The sequence below is a fragment of the Cimex lectularius genome, unplaced genomic scaffold, assembly GCF_000648675.2.
Source record: "Cimex lectularius strain Harlan isolate CLEC.00 unplaced genomic scaffold, Clec_2.1 scaffold188, whole genome shotgun sequence".
Classification (NCBI taxonomy): domain Eukaryota; kingdom Metazoa; phylum Arthropoda; class Insecta; order Hemiptera; family Cimicidae; genus Cimex; species Cimex lectularius.
In genome coordinates, this window is record NW_019392882.1 from 534,130 (window position 1) to 556,883 (window position 22,754).

Genomic DNA, 22,754 nt, shown 5'->3' on the forward strand with positions numbered 1-22,754 from the left:
GATGGCAGCGTCAGTGGGCGGGGTCGTCGGAGAGGCTCTTGCGAGTCAAGAGCACGACCGGTAGATGGCCCTCAGAGAACCTGAGCAGGAGTCGAGGGATCGCCTCACCCGACCGAGGATTGGCTATACGCAGTTGACACAACGGGCCCCTTATGCAAGAAAGGTTGCTCGATGTGTCCCACATAATAGGGGCGAGTCAAGCCTTGGCTCCATACAGAAAGCGTGTAGGCATGCCGCTGGTTTTAAGAAGAGTTCTCGAACACGGTAGCGAGTTTCAGAGTCCCGTGTTCCGCTTTTTAGTGGAATTGGGAATTTTTTATTGTATATAGCGTTTAAAATATGTGTTTTGTGTTTCTGTGCCTTGTATGAGTGAAAGTATTTATTGGTGTGAGTGGGGAGGGGCTGATGGCGAAGTAGCTTCTCCATCGCCTCTCACGAGGCGAGTCACTATGTATGACTTGGGCCGATGGCGGAAATTTTGTGAAAATACCATATCGACCCCAATCTAGATTAGTTTATTATTTAGGAATAGGTAGATGGAGGAATATCGAGTAATCCATCTACCAAACGGTATGAGTGTGATCAATGTATTTATGGTGTGATTATGTATCGAGTGTGTAGCGGTATTATGTTAGTGCTTCGGGGCTGAAATGACCAAGGTGTCTGATGGTCTGATGCCCCTGTCAAAAAAAAAAAAAAAATATATATATAACATTATATGTTATATATATTATACTACGTTATATATATAATATATACATATATATATAATATATACATACGCTGGTAAAAGAGTAGGAAAGAGGAGAAAATTGTTTATCAATAGCTCCTATACGAAAGCATGTATTATACCTCTCTTGAGACCAGATTGCGCGGCGCAATGTGCAACACTTCTGCATGACCAATGAGTTGTGCGAATTTAATCTATTGAACTAAAATATTCTATCGACCGAAGTCTGTGGATGGTAAAACTAATAAATACCAATTTACCAATTAATATACCAATAAATCACATAAATAAATTATGTATTCTGAATAATAGTAAATGAATGAATAAAATAATTTATAGTTATAAAGCGATTTATAAATTATATCTAAATAAATTCTGCTGCCAAAAATGTATTGAAGAATAACTTTCATAGGTACGTTATATATATATATATATATATATATATANAAATAATAGCTCTAATTGTCGTTTCTTTTGTATTTTTACAGAGCAACACAATTTGGCTTATTATTTCATACCCCAAACGCCTAATAAGATTGTGTATTTTCTTTAAATTACACATTGTATATATATTTATTCGTATAAATTAAAAACTGCTTAAATTCTATATTTTTAAGGGATTAATATTTTATAACTCTCAAGTTCAAAAACTACTGGATAAATTGATACAGAGATCTAGCATTTCAACTACTCAAGTATTCCCGTTCAAATGCTCAAAAGTGTAAATGCCTCGGATTCTAAAACCCGAGTCAGATTCTGGTACAGAGCTTTCTCATCAAGCTCAAGTTGTAACGCGTAATATTTCCAGGTCGGCCTCAAAGTAAAAATTCCAGGAATCCGATACTTTTTCGAGAAGAGCCCGGCTGCTGCGGTGAGCGAGCTTATCGACCCCCCCCCCCACGGGCGGAATTTCGGCCTGGATGCGGGACTGGGATGTACAAAGACAAAGTCTTGGATATAATAATTTAATGAACATTTCGCTTCAATACAATGTATACTGCGGCCTTTAAAATAAATAAATAAAACGCTTCGTATGACATACAATAATATATAAACACTATTTATTAATAACAAGTAGTTCCATTTATAATAAAATTGCATCTAAGAATATTCTCTTACACGTAACTGACACAAAAAAAGATCAAGCGGGTAGTCGGTATTTTAAAATTTTATTACAAACACTGACGATACATTTCTATTGATTATTGTTTACAATTTTCAAGACAATGAAACTGAGATTTTGAGAGATTAAAAAGAACCAACATCACAGCCTTCGCTTTGTGTGTTTTTACGTCTTTTGACCCAGATAATTAATTTACAGTTTAATAAATAAAAAACGAAGAAAAATTATATTCCTAAAAGAAAGAACGGAACAATAGTTCTTTTTCAAAAGTACGATCACCGAGTCACAAACGGTGAAATATTCTTATTAGTTTTAAGTTGTGTACAATCATTTAATCGTAAACTATGGACTTAAACACTACGGAAATGTTAAAACTATCAACACATCGTCCAAATAACAACTTACTACGTCTACATCTTCTAACACTTAAAAGCTTAAATTCTACATTAGAACGGCAAAACAGCCAGTTGAATATTCTAAAAACAAAAACCTATGGAAATAACATGGAAAAGAAAAACATGGTTCACAACCTTGATCTCCGTAGACAATTAAAGATCCAAATAAATTGGACGGATAGCACAGAAAGAAGTTTCATGCCGAAATGGAAAATCGTCATCCTTTTTATTTTTGCTGAAGTCAAAACTAATTTTTTTGACATACGACAGTTTCGATCTTTCTTTATTATTTTTTTTTAGAAATATATAAATGCTTATATGCTAAAGGATGGATTTGTACCCTTTTAAAAAACACAATATCCTAGAAAAAATTATAAAGTTAAACATGATTTGTAACGATGAACTAGATTATCGACCTGCTGGATACAAGAAGTCTTTTCAGAGGATCTTCGGAAGAGGAAGATCCTCTGAAAAGACTTCTTAAACATAATTAATTGATAAATGCAACATAGACGTTATTATAGTAAAACTTTACAAGCTCGAAATAATTTTCTTAATTTTTCTGAATTCCTCGACGAACGCAACCCAATTCCACTGTTTATAAATATACAGATTAAATTTTGGCTTTTTAATTGAATGCTTTCGTTGATTGTTTTATTGTACTAAAATACCATGCGCTCAGTAATTTCGACGTTTTAATTATTGTTTCCAATGTTTCACTTATAATTGACAATGAAATCAATCTGCTCCTTATTCAAATATTTAAGTTATTAATGGCAATGTTTTAATTAGAGAGCAGTTATGAAATCTACATTTTTACAAACAACCATTGACACATTTGTAAAAAAATCATTATTACAAAGTTTCATAGGAATAATTCAATAACGATTTTTCAAATTATTTTATTGGCGGTGAAATATATTGTAAGGAATATTTACAAATCAATCACAACTGGTTTTCATTTATCATTCCTATTAGTACTGAAAAAATGCATTTTTAATCGTTAGATTAGAAGGGAAATCATAATTGTAGGGTAGTAATGCCTCGGTTCAAGACACCTGTAGCTCTAATCCCCGAATCAATATATTACCACCGTTGGATGTCTTACAAATTGGCCGACAATTAACGCCTATGATGTAAATTGGCAGAACTTCTTCCAAGAAAAAGAACATGAAAGGAACAAAGTATAGAAAAACTATGCATACTAAAAAACAAATCTAATTGCCATCTAAATATAAACCATTTTCAGAAAAAAGGCAGCAAGCCGAGCTTTCCATTAAAAAATTAAAGGAAGAGTATAAGAACATAAGTTAAAATTTAAAGAAATAAGAATAAATAACAATTGCCAGGACAGTTAGAAAAGACTAAACAAACTTAGTTTTGAAACAAAAGAATTAAATCAGATCAAAGGTTTTTATAAACAAATAAAAACATTCTCAAATTGAAAAAAAAGGAAAAATTAGCAGGAAAACATTCTCAAACAGGCATTGAAATAAACCTTGACCACGCCCAACCGACTTAGCCACGCAATTTTGACAAAATTTTATAATATAAAAATTCTGTACAGCGATAGTTGGCTTGAAGAATCTCGATAAGAAACACGAAACGTTGCTGCGATTAATAACTTTGATATGATCATTCCAGAAACACTGAATTTATCGGAAGTGTACGTAAAGTACCACTCTATACGCGACTTAAATGTTTAAGTCTGCCGACAAAATGTTTTGGGGAAAATATTTAAAAAAATCGATAGAAATTTAGGATTCTAATCCACAAGTTCAGTGTAACTGGGCCAGAAAACAAACCTTGACCACGCCCAACCAACATAACAACGCCTACTTAAACAATATTGGACAATTTGAACCACCTGATAATATGAAAATTAAGATGGCAACAATTTTTTAAATTTCTACATTAACAAAGCTCAGTAAATAACCTGATTTTAAAGTAACAACTCTCAATAGGCAATAAAACAGTCAAAAGTTATAAAAATTGATACTACAACTACGTTAGCTCAGCGGTTTCTCAAAGTTTTCTAATAGTAATAAAGAAAAAATGTATGACAGAAAATCAGGATTGTAAATCAAAAATGCAGGGTGCACAAACAAAAAGTGGACAACGCTCATCAAACTTAGCCACATCCATTTTGGTAGCTTTGCTTAATTGACGATATAAAACCATTCATTTTTACCTTTATGAAGATTTTGTTTTATGTTTCATTTCAGCATTTTGAAGCTTTGTTATCATAGACGTAAAAAATTTCAGTAAATATTGAATTAATCAATGTTGAATTTTTTTAAAATTTTCGTTAGTTTGCGATAATAGTTTGGTTGAAAAACCAAGACATCCGGGCAATGGCTAAAGCTGAGTGATAATCCATTTCCATTTAAGCCTACTGTTAATTCATATTGCTTTTCCTGTACACTTTCTTAAAGACTTGAATGCAGACCTTTCTTTTTAAATATTTTTTATTTATTTAAAGATTTAATGAAAATTATATACATTGTCCGCGCTCTTCACATGTGACAGGGATAATTCCATTCATTATCCAGTGGAAAAACGCGGAAGGGTTTCGGACGGCTAATCCGATACGAGTTGAGACTAGGGCCATTAATGCATTTCCGCTTGCCCGATACCCCCGAGCCCAATCAAAACCACCCCTTTGTGAACTACCCCCTACGAATGAGAACGTTGATTTGACTCTCCTTCCAGTGAAAACTGAAAACAATCCGTTATGAATATATTGAATACGTTTTTATTAATAAATTACATAATATTAATCTCGAATCAATTGGAATATGGAATTGATAAGATCATTTTTTTTCTTTTGGAAAATGTACATTACAACAACCCACATTCAACTGAAAACATGACACTAAATTCAGGCTAATAAATTTTGTTTTTAGTCATCAATCATGGAAAAATTTAATTTTTAAATTTAACTACTTATGAAAAAACAGAAATTTTGTAGAAAATATAATTTTAAACCTCAGGCTTAATTAAAGAAATCATATTGCAATAAATATGGCATAAGCTCATTCCGGTACCACAGAAATAATGTTTATGTCAGGGACGTCTTTTTTTTTTTTTTTTTTTACTTTCTTTCAAATTAAAGTAGCATAATTGACCACCTCTATAAAATCATTTTATGAAAATCACACATGGTGTAAAATATTGGCCCAGCCGATAGGAAAATTCGTTGCTTACTAACTATCTTTGTTACAATCTAATGTTGCACTTTTTATACAATGAAAACCGAGCAATAATTGACTTTAAAGCTCTCGTACCTCAAAGAAATATAACTACAATAAAACAAAGATCATTTACACAAATAAATAAATAACAGGGGAAAGGTCGACTACAAAAATGTTGTAAAATTGGTCCGACGACTCGTATTTTTAAAAAATAATTATATGTAGCTAAAACTGCTTTTCGGAAAAGCACGAAGTCCAGTTAGTCGTCGACGTCGTCTTTTTTCATATTTGACGGATTTCCGTTCAAAATCGGTTCGGCTGGAGCTGCTGCTGTCTTATGACGGCGAAGTGTGTCGTCTGGTAACTGTGGTCCGACTTCGAGCCCCGGTCCAGGCTGCCGGTCATGCAGTAGCCCATGTTTCTGTCCGATATGCTTATGCTGGAGGTCAGCCACAGCTGTAACAGAGAGAAAAGGAAATACTCGTTTAGGGTATTAAGTGAAAAGAAAGCACAGCGTAATGAATAGGGGCCCTGTTGAGGCCTTGTTGAAGTGGACGGCCCAATCAATATTCGGCCACATACTTTATTCATCGTAAAAATCTCGGTTTATTCGACATGTTACCTAACTTATCGACACGGCAGGTGACATATATATAAATGTTTTTTTTCTATTTTTATTTTAGAAACAATAAAAACAATAGGTTCTAAGTAATTTATGAGCGAACTTATGTGCTTCTTACTATGGTTCCTTTTGCTGAATCATATACAGTTTAAATGAAACAATGAAAAACTTAGAAACTATTGCATTTGAAAAGTTAAATCTATAACAAAGTTACTAGAAAAAATGGAATGCCTGTTAAAACACTTTCTTAATGGCCTAATCGGGTTCGATAAGATCATAGACTAGTGCGTTTAATTTATTAAATATATTAATAAATAATTAACATTTTATAAATTAAAAAATATAAAAGGCTCAAATACTGTTTAACCCTTCTTACTTCACTCACGCATATTTCCAAATCGAGGTTAATTTTTTTTCTAATGACTTAGACGGTTTTGCCAAGACCCTAAATTCTTCAGAGATCACAGAGCGAAAATGTACGAATTAAACTTGACCCGTTGTCTCACTTTGGCTATAATTAATTTCGTAATTAGGACAAATCTATTATCACTTAATCACCGTCAAGGGCTGAATTAATTTTACCTCGAGGCGATTTTAACTTTTATTAACGACCCCCCCCCATTATAAACAATTTACTAAAATTATTGGCCTTACAAAATAAATAGATACAATAAAATATAAGCTAGATACGTTAAAACTAAACAACATATGTGTGAGGGAGAGAGTGAGCATAGGATAGGGAAAAAGTGAATATTAGAGTGAGAGAGTGAGTAATATAGCGAAAAAAGTAACAGGGGAAACAGCAAGAAAGAAAGTGAGAAAGAGCGAGAGTGTGGAAGAAGAGAGCGAAAAAATACTGGAAAATTTTAAGAAGAGGGGCAACAAAGAAGAAAGTGAAAAACAGAGAGAAAAATAATCAGAGAGAGCATGGGAGGGGTGAGAGAGAGAGAGGGAAGGAGAGGAATAAACTAGTGAAAAAAAAGAAAAGGAGAGACAACAGAAAAAAGTTTATTAATAGTACCAAGTATTAATAATACGAAAACGAGTTACCGCCCTTATGACCAGATCACACGGCGCAAGGTGCAACGCCCGCAAAATCAAAGAGTTGTGCGGCTTTAGTATATTGCCAAAGAATATATTTTATATCGGCCGAGTTCGCCGAATAGTAATAATAATAGAATGGCCGATATTTAGTTAAATAAATTATTGATTTCACGTAATGATAATTCGATTAATAAAACAATTGATTAATAGGGTATGATGCTAAATTTATTCCTTACTATAGGGACTATAGGGAAAGAGAGAGTGAGCGAGAAAGAAAGATGGTCGAGCGAGAGGAAAAAGCAAGCAAGTTTAAGCACATTTGTTTTTTTTTAAATGAATCATATAAACTACAAACAAAAATGTTTAACAAATTAATAAAGCAGATAAGAGCGAAAGGTTAAAACTTTTAGATGAGTACGTGTAACTGCCGATGAGGCACTTTATTTTTTTTCCGTTCGTCGAAAGCAATTGGTGGCAATCGGATGATCCCTTCTGAAGTTCATCCGTGCTGAAAAAAAACCTCGATCTTGTTTGCCCCATAATGTCAAATATCGTCGAGCCAACTGTTTTTACGCTCTGATTAAACCCGATGCCAATAAAAAAACAATAATTTTCCAGTAGACCCCTCCTGAACGTGAGATTCCATTGTAATCATATCAGAACGTTTCAATTTCAACGATTGCTTCATTTTTAAGAACTCGTTCTATTAATTCTCGTCAATTTGAAAATGGGTGTTTCATTTGTGATTTTTAGTAGGAAAACTGCCATTGCTAGAAAAATAACCTTCGATGACAATAAGAGAAAGTGCCGAAGTAAAGTCTTTCGAATGTTTCACCCCTTGGAAGTTTGGTTTGTTATGAACCGAAAATCCTTCTGATTTGAGGGAAGTCGTAGACGTCGTCCAATTCCAGGAGAGTGACAAGTCGAGGGCGGGCTCTGAGACGGGCGAGTGTTTTCAACACTTGTCTCAACCACATTAAGCTTGCGTGGGAAGAAATAACGTCAAAGTGTCTTAAGCTGTAAAGAGAGTTCGGATAAACAAACCAGAAAGTCAAGCCGGCAGAAAGAGAAATAAACAAACTGAACCCAGAAGATTGTAAGAATACAGGGAAAAACAGAGATAAATGATTCAAATGCCTGAACAAATGACTAACAATTAAACAACATTCAGGTCCAAATACAAATAAATAAACAGGAAAAGACATAAAAACCGATAAAACCAATAAAAGAATAAATGAAACAAGTAGAGAAATGTAACATCAAATCTTAAAGCTTACGTTCAAACAAAATATATGCTGATCAAAAAACGGCCTGATAATAAAATAATAAACGAGTAAAAAATGGCTAAAAAAATAATGAGTAATAAAACAGACGATAGTTGTACAATAAAACAACCAAAAATGTCAGTCAAAGTTAGGAAAACGATGAAATGAAAATGGAAAGAGAAAGAGAGAGAGAAATTTCACAGCAAATCTTATTGCTTACGTAAAACAATATATATATATATATATATATATATATATATAGAGAGAGAGAGAGAGAGAGAGAGAGTAAATAAAGGGAGAAAGAGATATAGACAACCACGTTATTAAGAAGACAGTTGACACGAAAAAAATACAAAACAAGAAAAAGAAACAAACAGAAACGAAATTTAAAATAATATTTATATATGATCAGATATATAATAATTTTATACATTTTTTATTGGCTTATCCAGTTTTCTCACTTGTGTTATTTACTTATTCAACTAAAAATTAAATAATTGACGATTACGTTAAAAATATGTAAATATAAAGAGATAATCTTTCCCATAAAAAGTATTAACATAGACATACAAATAATACACCGATTAGGGAACGAAGGGACAGCCAATTAAAATAACAAGCGAAACGGCCGACAACACAATCAAAATAGTGACAGATAAGTAAGCGCACAGTCTACATTAACCAAACTTAGACTAACCGAGAAATAGGAAGACAATTTAAGAAAACAAATTAGCGTAAAGATAAAAAAAAGTATAAAAAATAACAAAGAGAGAAAGGAAATAACAAATCGCGATATTTCATTAATGAGAAGTTATAGTAACTTAGCGTGTGGCAAGTAATTATCAACAATAAGATCATTGAGTTTTATCGCTTGCCTTATTAATTTATTTATTTAGAAGGAAAAGCGCTTCGGCAGGCCCGCACGCTCGTTGTCAACTCGTCGCATTCATTCGCACTTGTCTCCCCACTCTCCGCGCCGATTTATCAAAAACTCTGGACGCAACTAAGCCTACGGCCGATCGCACATTCCCACCTGCTTATACACTTCTTAAAACTACCTTAATATTATTATACTTAGATTATAAATCCACTCTAGTTTTTAGAAAATTGTTAAACGAAAAATAACCGTTTAAAAATAGACGAAAAATTAAATGATTCCCGATTGACACCAACATTATTAATTTTATTTCTGTGATCTTTGTCACGAATTGAATTTTTGATGACAATTCGATATTCACTATTTGGAATTTTTAATTTTAATGAAAGTAGAATCAATCCTGGAAAAGTAAATACGACCTTTATTTATTTAAAAGTAGGGTTTTATTATTATTATTTATTAATTATCAATTTATTTCTTCAGATGAGAATTCAGTACTTGGAGAGTACAAGTTTTAAATTGTATACCTGTGAAATTGTATACCTATTAATTGTATTTTCGTGATCTTTGTCAAGACTTGAATTTTTAATGAAAATTCGATAATCATTATTTGGAATTTTTAATTTGAATGAAATTAGAATCAATGCTGCAAAAGTAAATACGACATTTATTTATTTAAAAGGAGGGTTTTATTAGTATTAGAAAAAGAAGAAAAAATTACATTGTTATTCGAGCCTAATGACTGTTTCCTCCAGAAGTACGAACGCAAAAATAAACTTTTCTTTAGTGTCAGACGGCTGCTTGCATTTTTACTTTCGAAAAAGTTTTAATTACGAATCCTCTGCTGATGTCCCATGCTCACTTTTACCCCTTTCTCTCTGTTGGAACACTTCTCTTTAATATTATTAAGATATTACTTACGCCATCTTGACTGAAAAGTTGTAAGGGCCTCGGGAAAGATTATTTAGCGGATATATACAACTTATCATTTTGTTAAAATGGTTTAGATTATTTTGAATCTTGTTTGAAAGTCTGAAAAGTCTCACTCTTGTTTTGATGTCAGGTTATAAATAAACAACTACTCTTTTGGTCCTTGCTATTGCTCGGTTATCTAAAGAATAATAAACAGCGTTGTTAATCAGCATGTAACTCAAGGGTTTAAGTTGTTATAAAAACGAAATGAAAAGGCAACAGCGCATTTTTTTTTTTGGAAATTGACAACACCCCGTGAATCGCTTTCTTACAAGCCGGATTAAATAGTTGAAAACTGAGTTTTTCACTCCGAAAAGCAAAAATTTCATCTTTAGGCAAGCCGTCGACGACAAGGGGACAAGAGGCATCAGTATTGCACGGTGGGATAGAACCGAGTGCAAGGACCTAATGAATAAATATATGTTGACTCAAACTCTCTCCTCTCGAAAGCTTATTGCCATTCAAAGTGGACTTCTCCCCCGAAGGTAAACTTTGTTCAAACAGAACACCTTCTTACCTTTTTTTTCCTACCGCCGAGAAGGGTTCGGGAGGAAAACAGGATTGAAAAGTTTAGGTGGCAGAGTTTGTAATTAGAGAAACCTACAGATCGATGATGAAGTGACATTTTCCGAACTCTGCAAGATAACTAAGTTCAATTTAAAGAAACGTGAAACAAAACTTTAAAAATGCTGTATGAAAATTCTTCTAATTTGTGTAGTAATAAATAATGTACGTAAAGTTATACAAAACCTTTTCCACATGCCTTTAATTTGATTATTGAAGATTTAAAAATGGGGAAAAAAGAAATTAGCGATAAACAACAAAACTCAACTAATACAATTACCTACACAAATTAAATACATTATAAACATTGATGCAAGGGACAAAGAAGGGAGAGAGTGAGTGAGTGACAGAGAGAGAGAGTGAGAGAGAGAGAGAGAGAGAGAGAGAGAGAAGTAACAGATAAACTAATGAACAATATACACTTACTGCAAAAAATAAACAGTTAGATAGAAAGACCTATGATTACGAAAACGAAGAAACTATGAAAGAGACGAGAGAGAGAGAGAGAGAGAGAGAGAGAGAGAGAGAGAGAGAGAGAATAATCCGAGTGATATAAAGCTTATTTTAAAAAGCCGTAAAATTGTACCTACGAACCAATTATTTAGATAAATCATACTTTCTGCAAATAATTGATGTAAATTTCCAATGCATTATCCAACAGGGGGAGAAAACCGCTATAGTTTAGAACAGATCAAATAATACTTCGTTGTCAAAGGAAGGCTTTAACAATATCAACCGAGATAAGTTGAACCTGGAGTTTCTCAAAGCTCCGAATGAAGGTGTTGAAGATAAGACTTTATCTCAAACTACCACCAAGAAATCAAACAAAGTAAACGGGCGTTTGGTTCAATTATTTAATAATAAGTCCAATTAATAAAATAAATAAAAGTAATAAATTAATAAATTGTAACACCATATGGGTTTATGGTAATATTGAAACCAGATAGTGAAAAGGGGAAACCAAGGACTGGAGAATTGTTCCCACTTGTACTTTGTATGTGTACAACAGTTAATACAAACAACTATAGCTTTCAAAGATTATCAAACTTAATTCGCAAGCAATCTCTGTTTGTAGTGCTGTTGCAGAAAATATCTATATCGGGTGATTTTACACATGTACAAAACTACAACAACAATAACATCATATTAATTATATATGTGTAAATTATAATGCAATTTATGATGAGTTCTGAGTCTTAAAAACTGTAGCTATTTCGTTCGTAATTAATTATCGATCTCTAAGGGAAACTATCTGCCCATTTTTTATCTTATTTTTTTAATTTATATGTTTATCCTACAATAAGTGGTTGTGATTTATTATTTATTCAATGTAATTACACATATGTATTTCTACACATTTAGTACACAAATTTAAAATACTAAACCAACCAAACTCCTGTGTCTTGCGAAAGTGTTGCACTTTGCGCCTTGCGATCAGGTCCAGGAGAAATATGTGGTTTTCGGAATAAATAAAGAATTATCTGCTCTCTCCTTCAGATATCAAGTTTTTTCTCCCCTCTCGCTCTTTTTTCTCATTCTCCCATTTTCTCTCCCGAAGGTGCTGTAATGTCTTTAACTGTAATTTTAAAGACAAACCACGGTAATTCCCTATGGTGGATTGAAAATCTAAAAAGATTTTTATTTTGTTTTAATGTGAAATGAAACAATGAACATAAAAGCTATATAAAAAAGTTTTGCATGTAGTTTACGAAAGGGACTTGGCGTACTTATTATAATGTGAAAAGCATTAATTTCCTTAATTTAACGTTTTTTTCTGCTCTTTATCTTCACTACTCTACATTCAATTCTTTCCTTATAATATTAGATATTAGTTTTTAATTGCAAAATTTTAATATAAAATTTCATTAACCGACGTATTTTAAAATATGACCGTGTCATGAAAGATTGGCGAAATTTGCACACCATTTGTGCGTGTTGTAAAAGTGTTGAACTTTTGCGCCTGAATGAACTCGATAAACTTAATTAACCATTAAAACAGTAATTTTTCAATATTTTGCGAGCCAAATAAAATGTATATATGAATAGGAAATATATGGAAGGCCCCACTATTTAAAAATGTTTCGGTGGCAAAAATGTTTTATTAACTAAACAAACGATTTATTTTGCTATTCACATTTCTTGATGGAAAATCCTTCAATATTTCGCAATTAAATAGAAGGATGAAAAAATAAACCGGCTCACCTTGAAATCCGGGTCAGGTACAGACTTCTTGAAAGAACCAACAATAGAGAGATTCCCAATTTCAGACTCCACCATTTTTGCCCTGGTCGAGTACCTACAAGCAAAAAAAAATTTAAATTTATCAAAATTTATATTAATTTAATAAATGCAAAATATCTGATAAATATATTAGAAGTTAAAGAAGAAAAGAGGTTAGTAAACTAAAAAGTTTAAAAAAACAGTTTGTCCTCAATTTCTCCCCAGCGAAAATTTTTAAAAAGTTTCAATTATAGAATTTGTGGCGTGGCGATGTGCTGTGCATTACACATCACTGGTCGTCAACAAGCTATATTTTTTTCCGAGAACTGTCACTGTCGACTATCTGTCAGCCTTTATCTCGATCCGACACACTACCGTCGGACGGTTTGGGCATTCTTTTATTTATTTCTTCCTCGCCGTTCGTCCGTAACAAATTGCCGAAAATTGATTCACTATTGTTGTAAATAACTATTGTATATTATCTTTTTAGTGCCAAGTAAAGCGTGAAATTATGAAAATATAACGGTGAATTTCAGTTTAACATATGGTATACATAAATTGTACATTACTATGGAGAATGTAGTAGTAAGTATTCTAGAAAAACCTCAAATCTCAATATTATCAGTTATTTCTTAATACATTTGTAATATATTTTCAAATTTTACCTGAATTGTATCGGTGCGATCAGGCTTTTAAGAAAAAAGTTGATTTTTATTTTTCTTATTTCTCATACAGTGAATTCAAGATCTACAAAACTACAGGTCCTTCATCTCGCACACATCAACAGGAAAATCACAGTTTATTGTCTATTTGATATAGTCTATTTGATAATAATCATATTTGATCAAACGCCCGCGGAAATGCCTAACCATGTACTAACTAAATATCCAGCACATCTAATTCTTTAAATCAAAAGTCCTCAGTCAAATTACCAAAGCTTCTTACAACGTCACAAAGGACATCTCCGTTCTTTTTGTCAACGGACTGATCCGTTCTAGCTTCCAAACTTTTCAGAACCATCTCTCGATTCATCCTAACCTTTCTGCCCAATTATAACTATACATTTTCTCTCATGATGATAGCCTCGAGACCTCCTACCTACTTAATCCTTCATATTATCTCAATTCCGTCCATTTATTTGCCTATCCTTGCTGTTTTGGTCGTCAGACGCATTTCGGCGTCCTGTCATCTTCACTATAAAATAATTGGTTAGTTGGTTAGTATTCTTTGGTTATCACTTTTTAGTGCATTTCACCATGAGGTCTCCAGTGTACCCGTAGGGAGCGACTGTCTATCCTCGCTGTGTGTGACGCGTTTCAGTTTTTAGTCATATTTACTGGTGGATTTTTGTAGGTCCTAAAAATAGGATATACACAGGAAAAAGCGCTCAGACATCGTTGAAGATGGTGAGAAACTGAAACGCGACAGACCAATGTGATCGGAATGACAAAACTGCAGGTACTCAAGAGGAAATATCACAGTAATGCCTATTGGGGGGGGGGGGGATCGGTGGCCACAACGGTTTAGGCCAGTGTTTCCCAACGTGGGAAAATTTGGAAATAACTCGTTTAGATTTTTAGTCAACTAGTGCCAATTCTCATTCTTCACAGCCGAAAAGTCATCACAAATATAGTAGCTTCTTTTCGCCTTAAAATAGCTGAATTTATTTGTCGGACCTCGGGTTATTTTTATCCTCAAGCGTCTCGTGGTATTTTTCAATATCCCGTAATAATTACTGTCGGTATCTTATTGTAACCACGTTTCAATCGCTACAGCATTGTAAATCATTTTAAAATCTTTCTAAAGTCTCGCTTTTTCATAGTTACGTATATTTTATTAAAGTTTCAAATAAATGAGGTTAAATATATGTATATAGTCAAACTAGATTAATTTAGTTTTTAAAGGTCCTAATTCTAGAATAAAGACAAACAAATATATATATAATTTTGGGTAAATTTAGCATTAATATTAATATGCAGATAGATACAAGCTATTCGCTTTTATATAAAAGGAAAAACAAACTAAAAACTAAAATTTCAATAAATATTAACTTAACCATGGATGTAATCTTTCCAATACATATCAACACCTCTATTTATTGTACATCTATATAAAGCAATGAACTGAAAATAAGGTTTGGCATTTACAAACAATACCGTGCAATTTATAATCCATATTTTTTCTATCAAAATTTTACGTTAAATGAAATTCATGAGCCCGAGCTACAAACATTTAAGACACAAACCTATTTAATAGCACAAAACTTGGTAATGGAGATTAATGCAAGTAATGATTTTCCTATTGAAGAAAATATCGCAATATTTCACATGAAATATTTTTTTACGAGGGTTCGCAACAGCAGAGGTCATATCAACCCTCAGTGTGCTCATTTGTTAGTATGTCGGGTTCGAATGCAGGGCTGCTGGATTCGAACTCGGGACCTTTACCTTACAGTGATGAGTGCCGTGTCAACGCCTAAACCGTTGTGGCCATCGACGCCCCCATGAAATAATATTAATTCATATTTTGCTATTGCGAACTAACATAACTGATTTATCAGGTGAAGGAAAATAATTTTTTTTTTTAATTTATTTATTTGTAGCCTATACATACTTGTACATAATACAAATGTGATCACAATGTATATTGTTCACCGCTCGGTCACAGCACTAACACTGATGCCAGCGCTGCACCCGGAGGACGCATGCCATGAGAAGCCAGCCAGTGCTGGCACTCATTTTAATAGATTAAGGGGCAAGAAGATCTCGGGGCCATCGTCGTTTTAGGCGACGTGGTGGATTCTCGGGATGGGACTATGTGGAGAGGGCTCTAGCGGCAGGGTTAGGATGGATCGATAGGTTGGTATGAAATTTTTGGAATCGGAAATGGATCAGTTCGTGGACAAAAGGAACGTTGAGGTCTTTGTNGTTTGCGCTGAGGTATAGTTTGTTCACTTACACCAGTCATGAATCTAACAAACGATTCATAATCCCTAGGTCTCACTGTTTCTTTTGCCACATGTCTTTGTAAGATTTCCAGTCTGCTTTTTCGGTCTTCCATTTACGAGCAAACACTTTAGTAGGATCGGGAATCCACGGTCCCCCAAGTGAGAAAACAATAGGTAGGTGATCTGAACCCATCGGGTCCTCTAGCACTTCCCACTCAGCCAGCGGCGAGATATCCGCCGATGCCAGTGTGATGTCTACTGCGGAATTTCTTTGATTTTTGGGAGTCTTTATTCTAGTGTTAGACCCGTCATTAGCAACTATAAGGCTGTTATTTTCGACGGCATCCAAAAGGATTTTTCCTTTCGTATCAGTCCATTCTGATCCGAAAGCCGCATGATGAACATTGAAGTCCCCTGCGACCAGGAATGGTTGTGGGAGAGCCTTAAAATGAAAAGAAGATAAATCTAGCGTTATTATCCGAAACATGGCTCAGTCCCTCTACCCATTTGCAAATTCCGCTCATTCCACTTTCTCAGGAATGATAGGGAAAAGGGGTGTGGGATTATTGGTGGGTGCAGTGCTAGCAAGATGAGCGTAGCTGAGATGATTTGATGAAGTTTTATTCCAGGCTGACGCGACTGTAGTAGGGGTCGGGGTATTTGCTTTTTTGGCGATTAGTGCCTGTGCTTTTCTTCTGATAGGAAGTCCTGGGAAGTCGTTCGGTGTCATCGCTGGTTTCGGTTGTGCAGTTGTTACGTTGGATGCTCCTTGAAGGTGTCTTTGCTTCCGTGCTTCCTGTAGTTCCTTGTGGGTCGCACATCCCTTGTAGTTCGCAGGATGAGACCCTCCGCAGAGAGCACAGTTCGCCGGCATGCTTTTATGCCTTGGGCACTGGGCGGATTGATGTGGATCCCCGCACCTCACGCATCTTGGCGGATGATTGCAGTATGTCCGTGTGTGACCGTAGTCTTGACATCTAGTGCACTGTACAATATTGGTGCGTCTTCGAGGTTCCTCGTCGTTTATCTTCGTGAACAGCAAATATTGTTCCTTGAATATGTTTTCGGAATTTTTATTTTTCTCAAGATCAACAAAAAATAAGGGAAGTGGTGTTTTCGTCACGGGATGAAGAACATGGTTGTGAACGACTTGATAGTGTTTATTCTGTAATTCTTTTTTTATCTCGTCGTTTGACGTGGTTTGATGAAGACCTCTTATCACCACGCGAAAACATTTATCTTCTTTCAGCTGGTAGCAGTGGTAGTCATAATCGTTTGCCGCCAGGTATTTGACCGCTTTCGTTCGTATTCAATAAAAGGTCATTTAAACGTGAGCGACAATAAAAGTTTTCGCTGCCCAATAGGCTTTACAATACAGAATGTTGAAAAATTTGTAATGTTTTTCACCATTATTGGTGGAGGTTTAGGTTGGCTAGTCCTATCTATAGGCTTGACTAGCGTTGATGTTGAACCGGTGAAAAGGTTATTGTTATTGTTTCCTCCCTTGGGCAGTTTACTTTTTGGGGAGGATGGGGCACTCGTGCTTTTTTTATGCTGCCTTTTCCTCCTTCCTCTCGTGATGCTGATTGAGGATGAGTCGGATTCCAGCGCGGTGAATTGCGCCTTGTCCATTACGGGCGGAAGATCTTGCGAGTGAATGGTATCGCTGTTTTCATTCATGTTATCGGCCTCAGCCAACAACACGACGAAGTATTACTCTTCCTGCTAANTTTTTTATCTCGTCGTTTGACGTGGTTTGATGAAGACCTCTTATCACCACGCGAAAACATTTATCCTCTTTCAGCTGGTAGCAGTGGTAGTCATAATCGTTTGCCGCCAGGTATTTGACCGCTTTCCGGTACGTATCGCTTTCGTTCGTATTCAATAAAAGGTCATTTACATGTGAGCGACAGTAAAAGTTTTCGCTGCCTAATAGGTTTTGCAAATGTTTACAGAATGTTGAAAAATTCGTAATGTTTTTCACCATTATTGGTGGAGGTTTAGGTTGGCTAGTCTTATCTGTAGGCTTGACTAGCGTTGATGTTGAACCGGTGCAAACGTTATTGTTATTGTTTCCTCCCGTGGGAAGTTTACGTTTTGGGGAGGATGGGGCACTCGTGCTTTTTTTATGCTGCCTTTTCCTCCTGCCTCTCGTGATGCTGACTGAGGATGAGTCGGATTCCAGCACGGTGAATTGCGCCTTGTCCGTTACGGGCGGAAGATCTTCTTGCGAGTGAATGGTATCGCTGTTTTCATTCATGTTATCGGCCTCAGCCAACAACACGACGAAGTATTACTCTTCCTGCTAAATGAATTAGTATTACCTGTGTTTACTAACACGCAGATAATCCGATGTCCCCACCGCTGTTGTCGCAGGCGACTCGGCTCGTTCTTGCACCTTCCCGTACGGAAATTATGAGAATTATTTCTCGTATTTGCCGTTAAGAAAATGTTCTAAACGAAACACAAAGCACGTCAAAATTGAGCAGGTAGCGCCTAGTTTGCACTTTACGCAAAGCAGCGCAAAACTGGCAGCGGTACTCGAAAGAAAATTCGATTTTATAAAGAGCACAATTCTATGACGTTTCCACTACAGCGACATCCATAGAACTGAGGAAAATAAATAAAATGAAATATATTCTGAAAGTAGTATTACTTTCTAAGTTTATAATTTACATGAGAAAATTTCATTTAATATCATATTTTGTTAAATTTGAAAATTTCAACCTATTATAAGGGAGTTTTTTCTCTTTTCGAGAAAATAAGGTTTTGTCAGATCTACCAATTTCACTCAAATTTACTATTTTTGACATTAGCTGGAAATTAATTAATGTCTTGCAAATATTTTTCAACGATGCACCTCTTAAAATGCGAAAAGTCAACTATTTTGCGACTAAGTATAATTTGGATCTACCAGATGCCCTTTGTAAAAGTACTTCGGACCTGAATATCAGATGTCGAGTTCCAACAAGCTCTTGTCTTTAACGTCCACCAAGTACTGTTTTTTTAAAAAATACTGATTTTTACTGATGCGATCTTATCACGTTTAATCGCAGTCTCTTTATATTGGTACATTATAGGAATATAATTTATTTTAAAACTTGAAGGACATCCGCGATGAGTTCTAGATCAAATAATTTATTCATTCTCATTCCAACGCCCTACTAAATTTGCTTACTGTGTTTTATAAATTATTATATAGTGATTTTCCCCATAATTTTTAACGTTATTCAGTGAGCATTTTAATATTATAGATTATGATGAGGATGAGTCGGATTCCAGCACGGTGAATTGCGCCTTAAGTTCCTTAAGGATGAGGGGTGGGGCAGAAGGGATTTGAAAAAGTCTGTGAGACATGGGAAAAAAAAAGTTTGGGAAACATGGGCTTAGGCATTGACATGGCGTTCATCACTGTAAAGTAAAGGTCCCGGGTTCGAATCCGGCAGTCCTGCATTCAAACCCGATACTTGCAATGGGCTTTATTTTCAGAAACATCGGCACCCCCAAAGGTTCATATACCTTTGTAGTTGAAAAACCCTCGTAAAAATGTCTATTTGATAATAATTAATCGCATTTGGTTAAACAACCGACGGAAATGCATAACCATGTAACTAACTAAGTTGAAGTTTCGCCTCAAACGGAACTTCTGCCCCTATATTGGGCCGCATTAATCTATCACTAGTTGAAATCCTCGAATAACCCCGAGCTCTCAAATTCGCTAACTCTTCTCCGGATTTAGATTTACTTTCACAAAGGAAGTCAGAGAGTCAAGTCCCTGGAAACCGAATCAAACTAAATTACGTTCGGACCGAGGGAGGATTTAGACGGCCAAGGTGAAGCCGAGGATTGAATGGCAAACTCGGACTCAATTTAATTCGAAAGGGAGGAGTAGCTTTTCTATCTGACGGACTAAATCTTAACAATCTGCTAAACCGACAGCGAACATAAACACAGCGATTTAAAATCCTTACTTTTCATCTCTAAGGAGGAAGCATTCGCTTTCCTTATCCACATCACTTTTCTCGCTACTTCTTGAAATTAAGACAGAATTCTACTTTATAGATGATAAACTTGTTAGTAAAATCATACACTTATATTGCTAAAAAAAATCTTTAAAAAATACGAATAGTTAAATTTAAGAACAACTTTTACCTGATTATATCGAAAAATTATTTTCTATTATACAGAAAGGTTTAACGTCTAAATACCTCCTAGTTGGGTGTTGGAGGAGTCAAACCACTTTACAATGCTTCTTTCAAAGAATTTTCAAATAAAAATCTATGGACGGTATTCGAACCCAGGACCGTTAGCGTAGCAAAGAGTCGGACGCCCAACCACTCGCCCACCGTGATCTTCTTTATAAGATATAACAACATAGTGTCTTTTTCACAAAGAGTCGAAAGGATTTGTTCCTTAAACATATGTACATTGTGCCGATTTCTGCTAATGTATTTCCTGGAAGATATTTCTTCCTTTATGAAGTAAAGAAAATTCTTATCGGGAGTATGGTATAAAGATCTGCATATTTGTTCCACGTACCATGGCCAGGAAAATACCTATTGCAGGGCTAGGATTAGGAATTAGGATATGTTCTGTCTTCTCTTTCTCAACGTAAGTCATCTGTTGATATACAATTTTTTTAAAGTAATGTTTAACTGGAGAATGTCTCTCTTTTTAGTAGGATTTTCTTTGTCCCAGTGGGCTATTTTTGCGAGTAGTCTTTTTGCTTGCCTCGTGCCGGAATTTTTCTCCCCGTATTTGTTGTGTTTGCTAGTTACCCAACATTTCTCTCAAGAGTTCTCTTTTGATGTGGCTACAGCTTATTCCACAATTTGGATTTGGACCTATGGATTGTTCCAAGGTTTTCTGTTTAGCAAGTATACACGTAATTTTATCATGACCTGAGACCTATTTTAGAGTTAGGCTATATGAAAATCCAAGTTTTTTTAGGGTATTAAGGCAGTTCCAAACATGTTTTTTATGTAATCTCGTAGGCCTGGAGGGCTTTCTTTCTGACCAAAAGAATAATTATTGTAGCACCTTTGAAATGATTTTATTATTGCACAGGATGGCAAGTGTTATCGTTCGGCTTGAAAATTGGGTACGGTGTGGCCAAGGGCATGTGGCGGCTCTAAGTTAAGTCTCTTTATGCCTATGTCCATACATTTTTCATCATTGAACCGTCCGTATACTATAGATACAGTTCAGGTTTGACTTCGTTTGTTTTATATTTCCAACCAGCTCTTTTCTTAATTATTTTGAACGATTTTTAAAAGTCTAGTTTTCTATTATTAATTAGAGATGGTTTTCCTAGATGCTTCCTTTCCAATGTCCGATGTATTCTTAGTTTCTCTATCGCCACCACCCTTTTCACACACACACACACACACACACACACACACACACACACATATATATATATATATATATATATGTAAAAGAGGCAGTTTGTGTAATATGTTTAATCGCGGCTGTGGGTGATGTTTTAATAGCACAAATGATGCTAAGGTGATGCAATTATTTGGATTATTTTGTAGAATTTCCTCTGTTTTTATTTGTTCTATTTTTAAACATATCAAGATGTGCATATTTTTTCCTGGTGCCATAGTCTTTTCTTAGCTATTGGATAATTGTTAGGCGTGATCATCAGGTCAGTTTAGGATTGTCCGCAAATCCTTCCACCTGTTGGCATAATCATTGTGTCTTTAGATAAGTTCATCGTTAAACGTTGTTGTTCCAGAACTATTCCTAGGTATGCAATTTCTTCAGAATACCTTATTCCTTGGTTTCGCTGGGTTAGAGCTTTTACCTCGAGTTTCTTTTTCCTGGTGAGTTGCACAATTGTTGTCTTTGAGGGTTTATACTTACAACTTTATTCTGGCAGATTTCAAAACTAAGTTTACGGCATTTTGCATACGTTCGACCAAAGATTGGTCATAGTGCTTTACTATGGTTTGAATAATTGTGACTGAATTGACCAAATCTTAATAATCTGCTAAAGAGAATATAAAAATAAATGGTGATCCTTTTCCTTTTTTGAATATAAGATGGAAGCAATTTCCTTTACGTCTTTTTGAGGGATTCACCAAAAAATAAATGTGTCCCTACAAGAGTTTCGATATCCTAGTATGGCATATTGAAAGATTTCCAAGAAGAAATCGTACAAAACCAAATAGAATTTAACTCAAAGATCTGTTGCAGTGATAAAAGTAAAGTGAGGTGATAAAAAACCTAAACTGTCGTTTACAAGCCGGCCAATCTTTCTTTTTGTTCTCTTTATTTATAAATATAACCTCAATAAAAATCTGCAAGCGAAGTTCGGATTTGGCTCAGGTGCCGAACCTTTACCCGACCAGGGGGTTCGAAAGATAAAACCGTCATTGTTAAAATGTGGCCAGGAAATATAATGAGAATAAAAACGTGTATGTGGAAGTTATAGATCGTGAAATGGGATTACAGGAGAGCCTCATATATTGAAATCTCTCTATGTCACTATCTCCCTTTCCTGGCTTCTTTTTCCAACTTTCTGCATATTTTCAATGTTCCTTTACCTCGATCATTAAAAAAAATCACACAAGCAAAACATTGCGCCAACTAATTTCCAACATAAAAATTTTATAAATGAAGAGTGGAAATTCCAAATGTTCTAAGTGTCTTCTGTTATTTTTTTCATGAAAGCAATAAAACTGCGTAAGTCAAATGGTAACTCAAAAACTTCATGTATTTTAATGATATGTAAAAATGTATTTTATTGGTAATATAGAAGTATATCCTTTCGCACTAGTGCAAGAAAAACAAAAA

The 22,754-nt window shown here is 34.8% G+C and overlaps 1 protein-coding gene across 2 annotated transcripts in view; it reads right to left on the reverse strand.

The window, feature by feature from the left end:
* Nucleotides 1-2,722: 2,722 nt before the first annotated feature.
* The window catches only part of LOC106674449, an 83,459-nt gene continuing 63,427 nt past the window's right edge, over nucleotides 2,723-22,754 (reverse strand). For both annotated transcript variants that reach the window (XM_014407176.2, XM_024229030.1), the window contains exons 4-5: nucleotides 12,989-13,082; nucleotides 2,723-5,898 (exon numbers count right to left, since the gene is read on the reverse strand). In XM_014407176.2, the coding sequence (XP_014262662.1) occupies nucleotides 5,746-5,898; nucleotides 12,989-13,082 (247 nt within the window). In that variant the 3' untranslated portion in view covers nucleotides 2,723-5,745. The remainder of the gene's footprint in view (nucleotides 5,899-12,988; nucleotides 13,083-22,754) is intronic.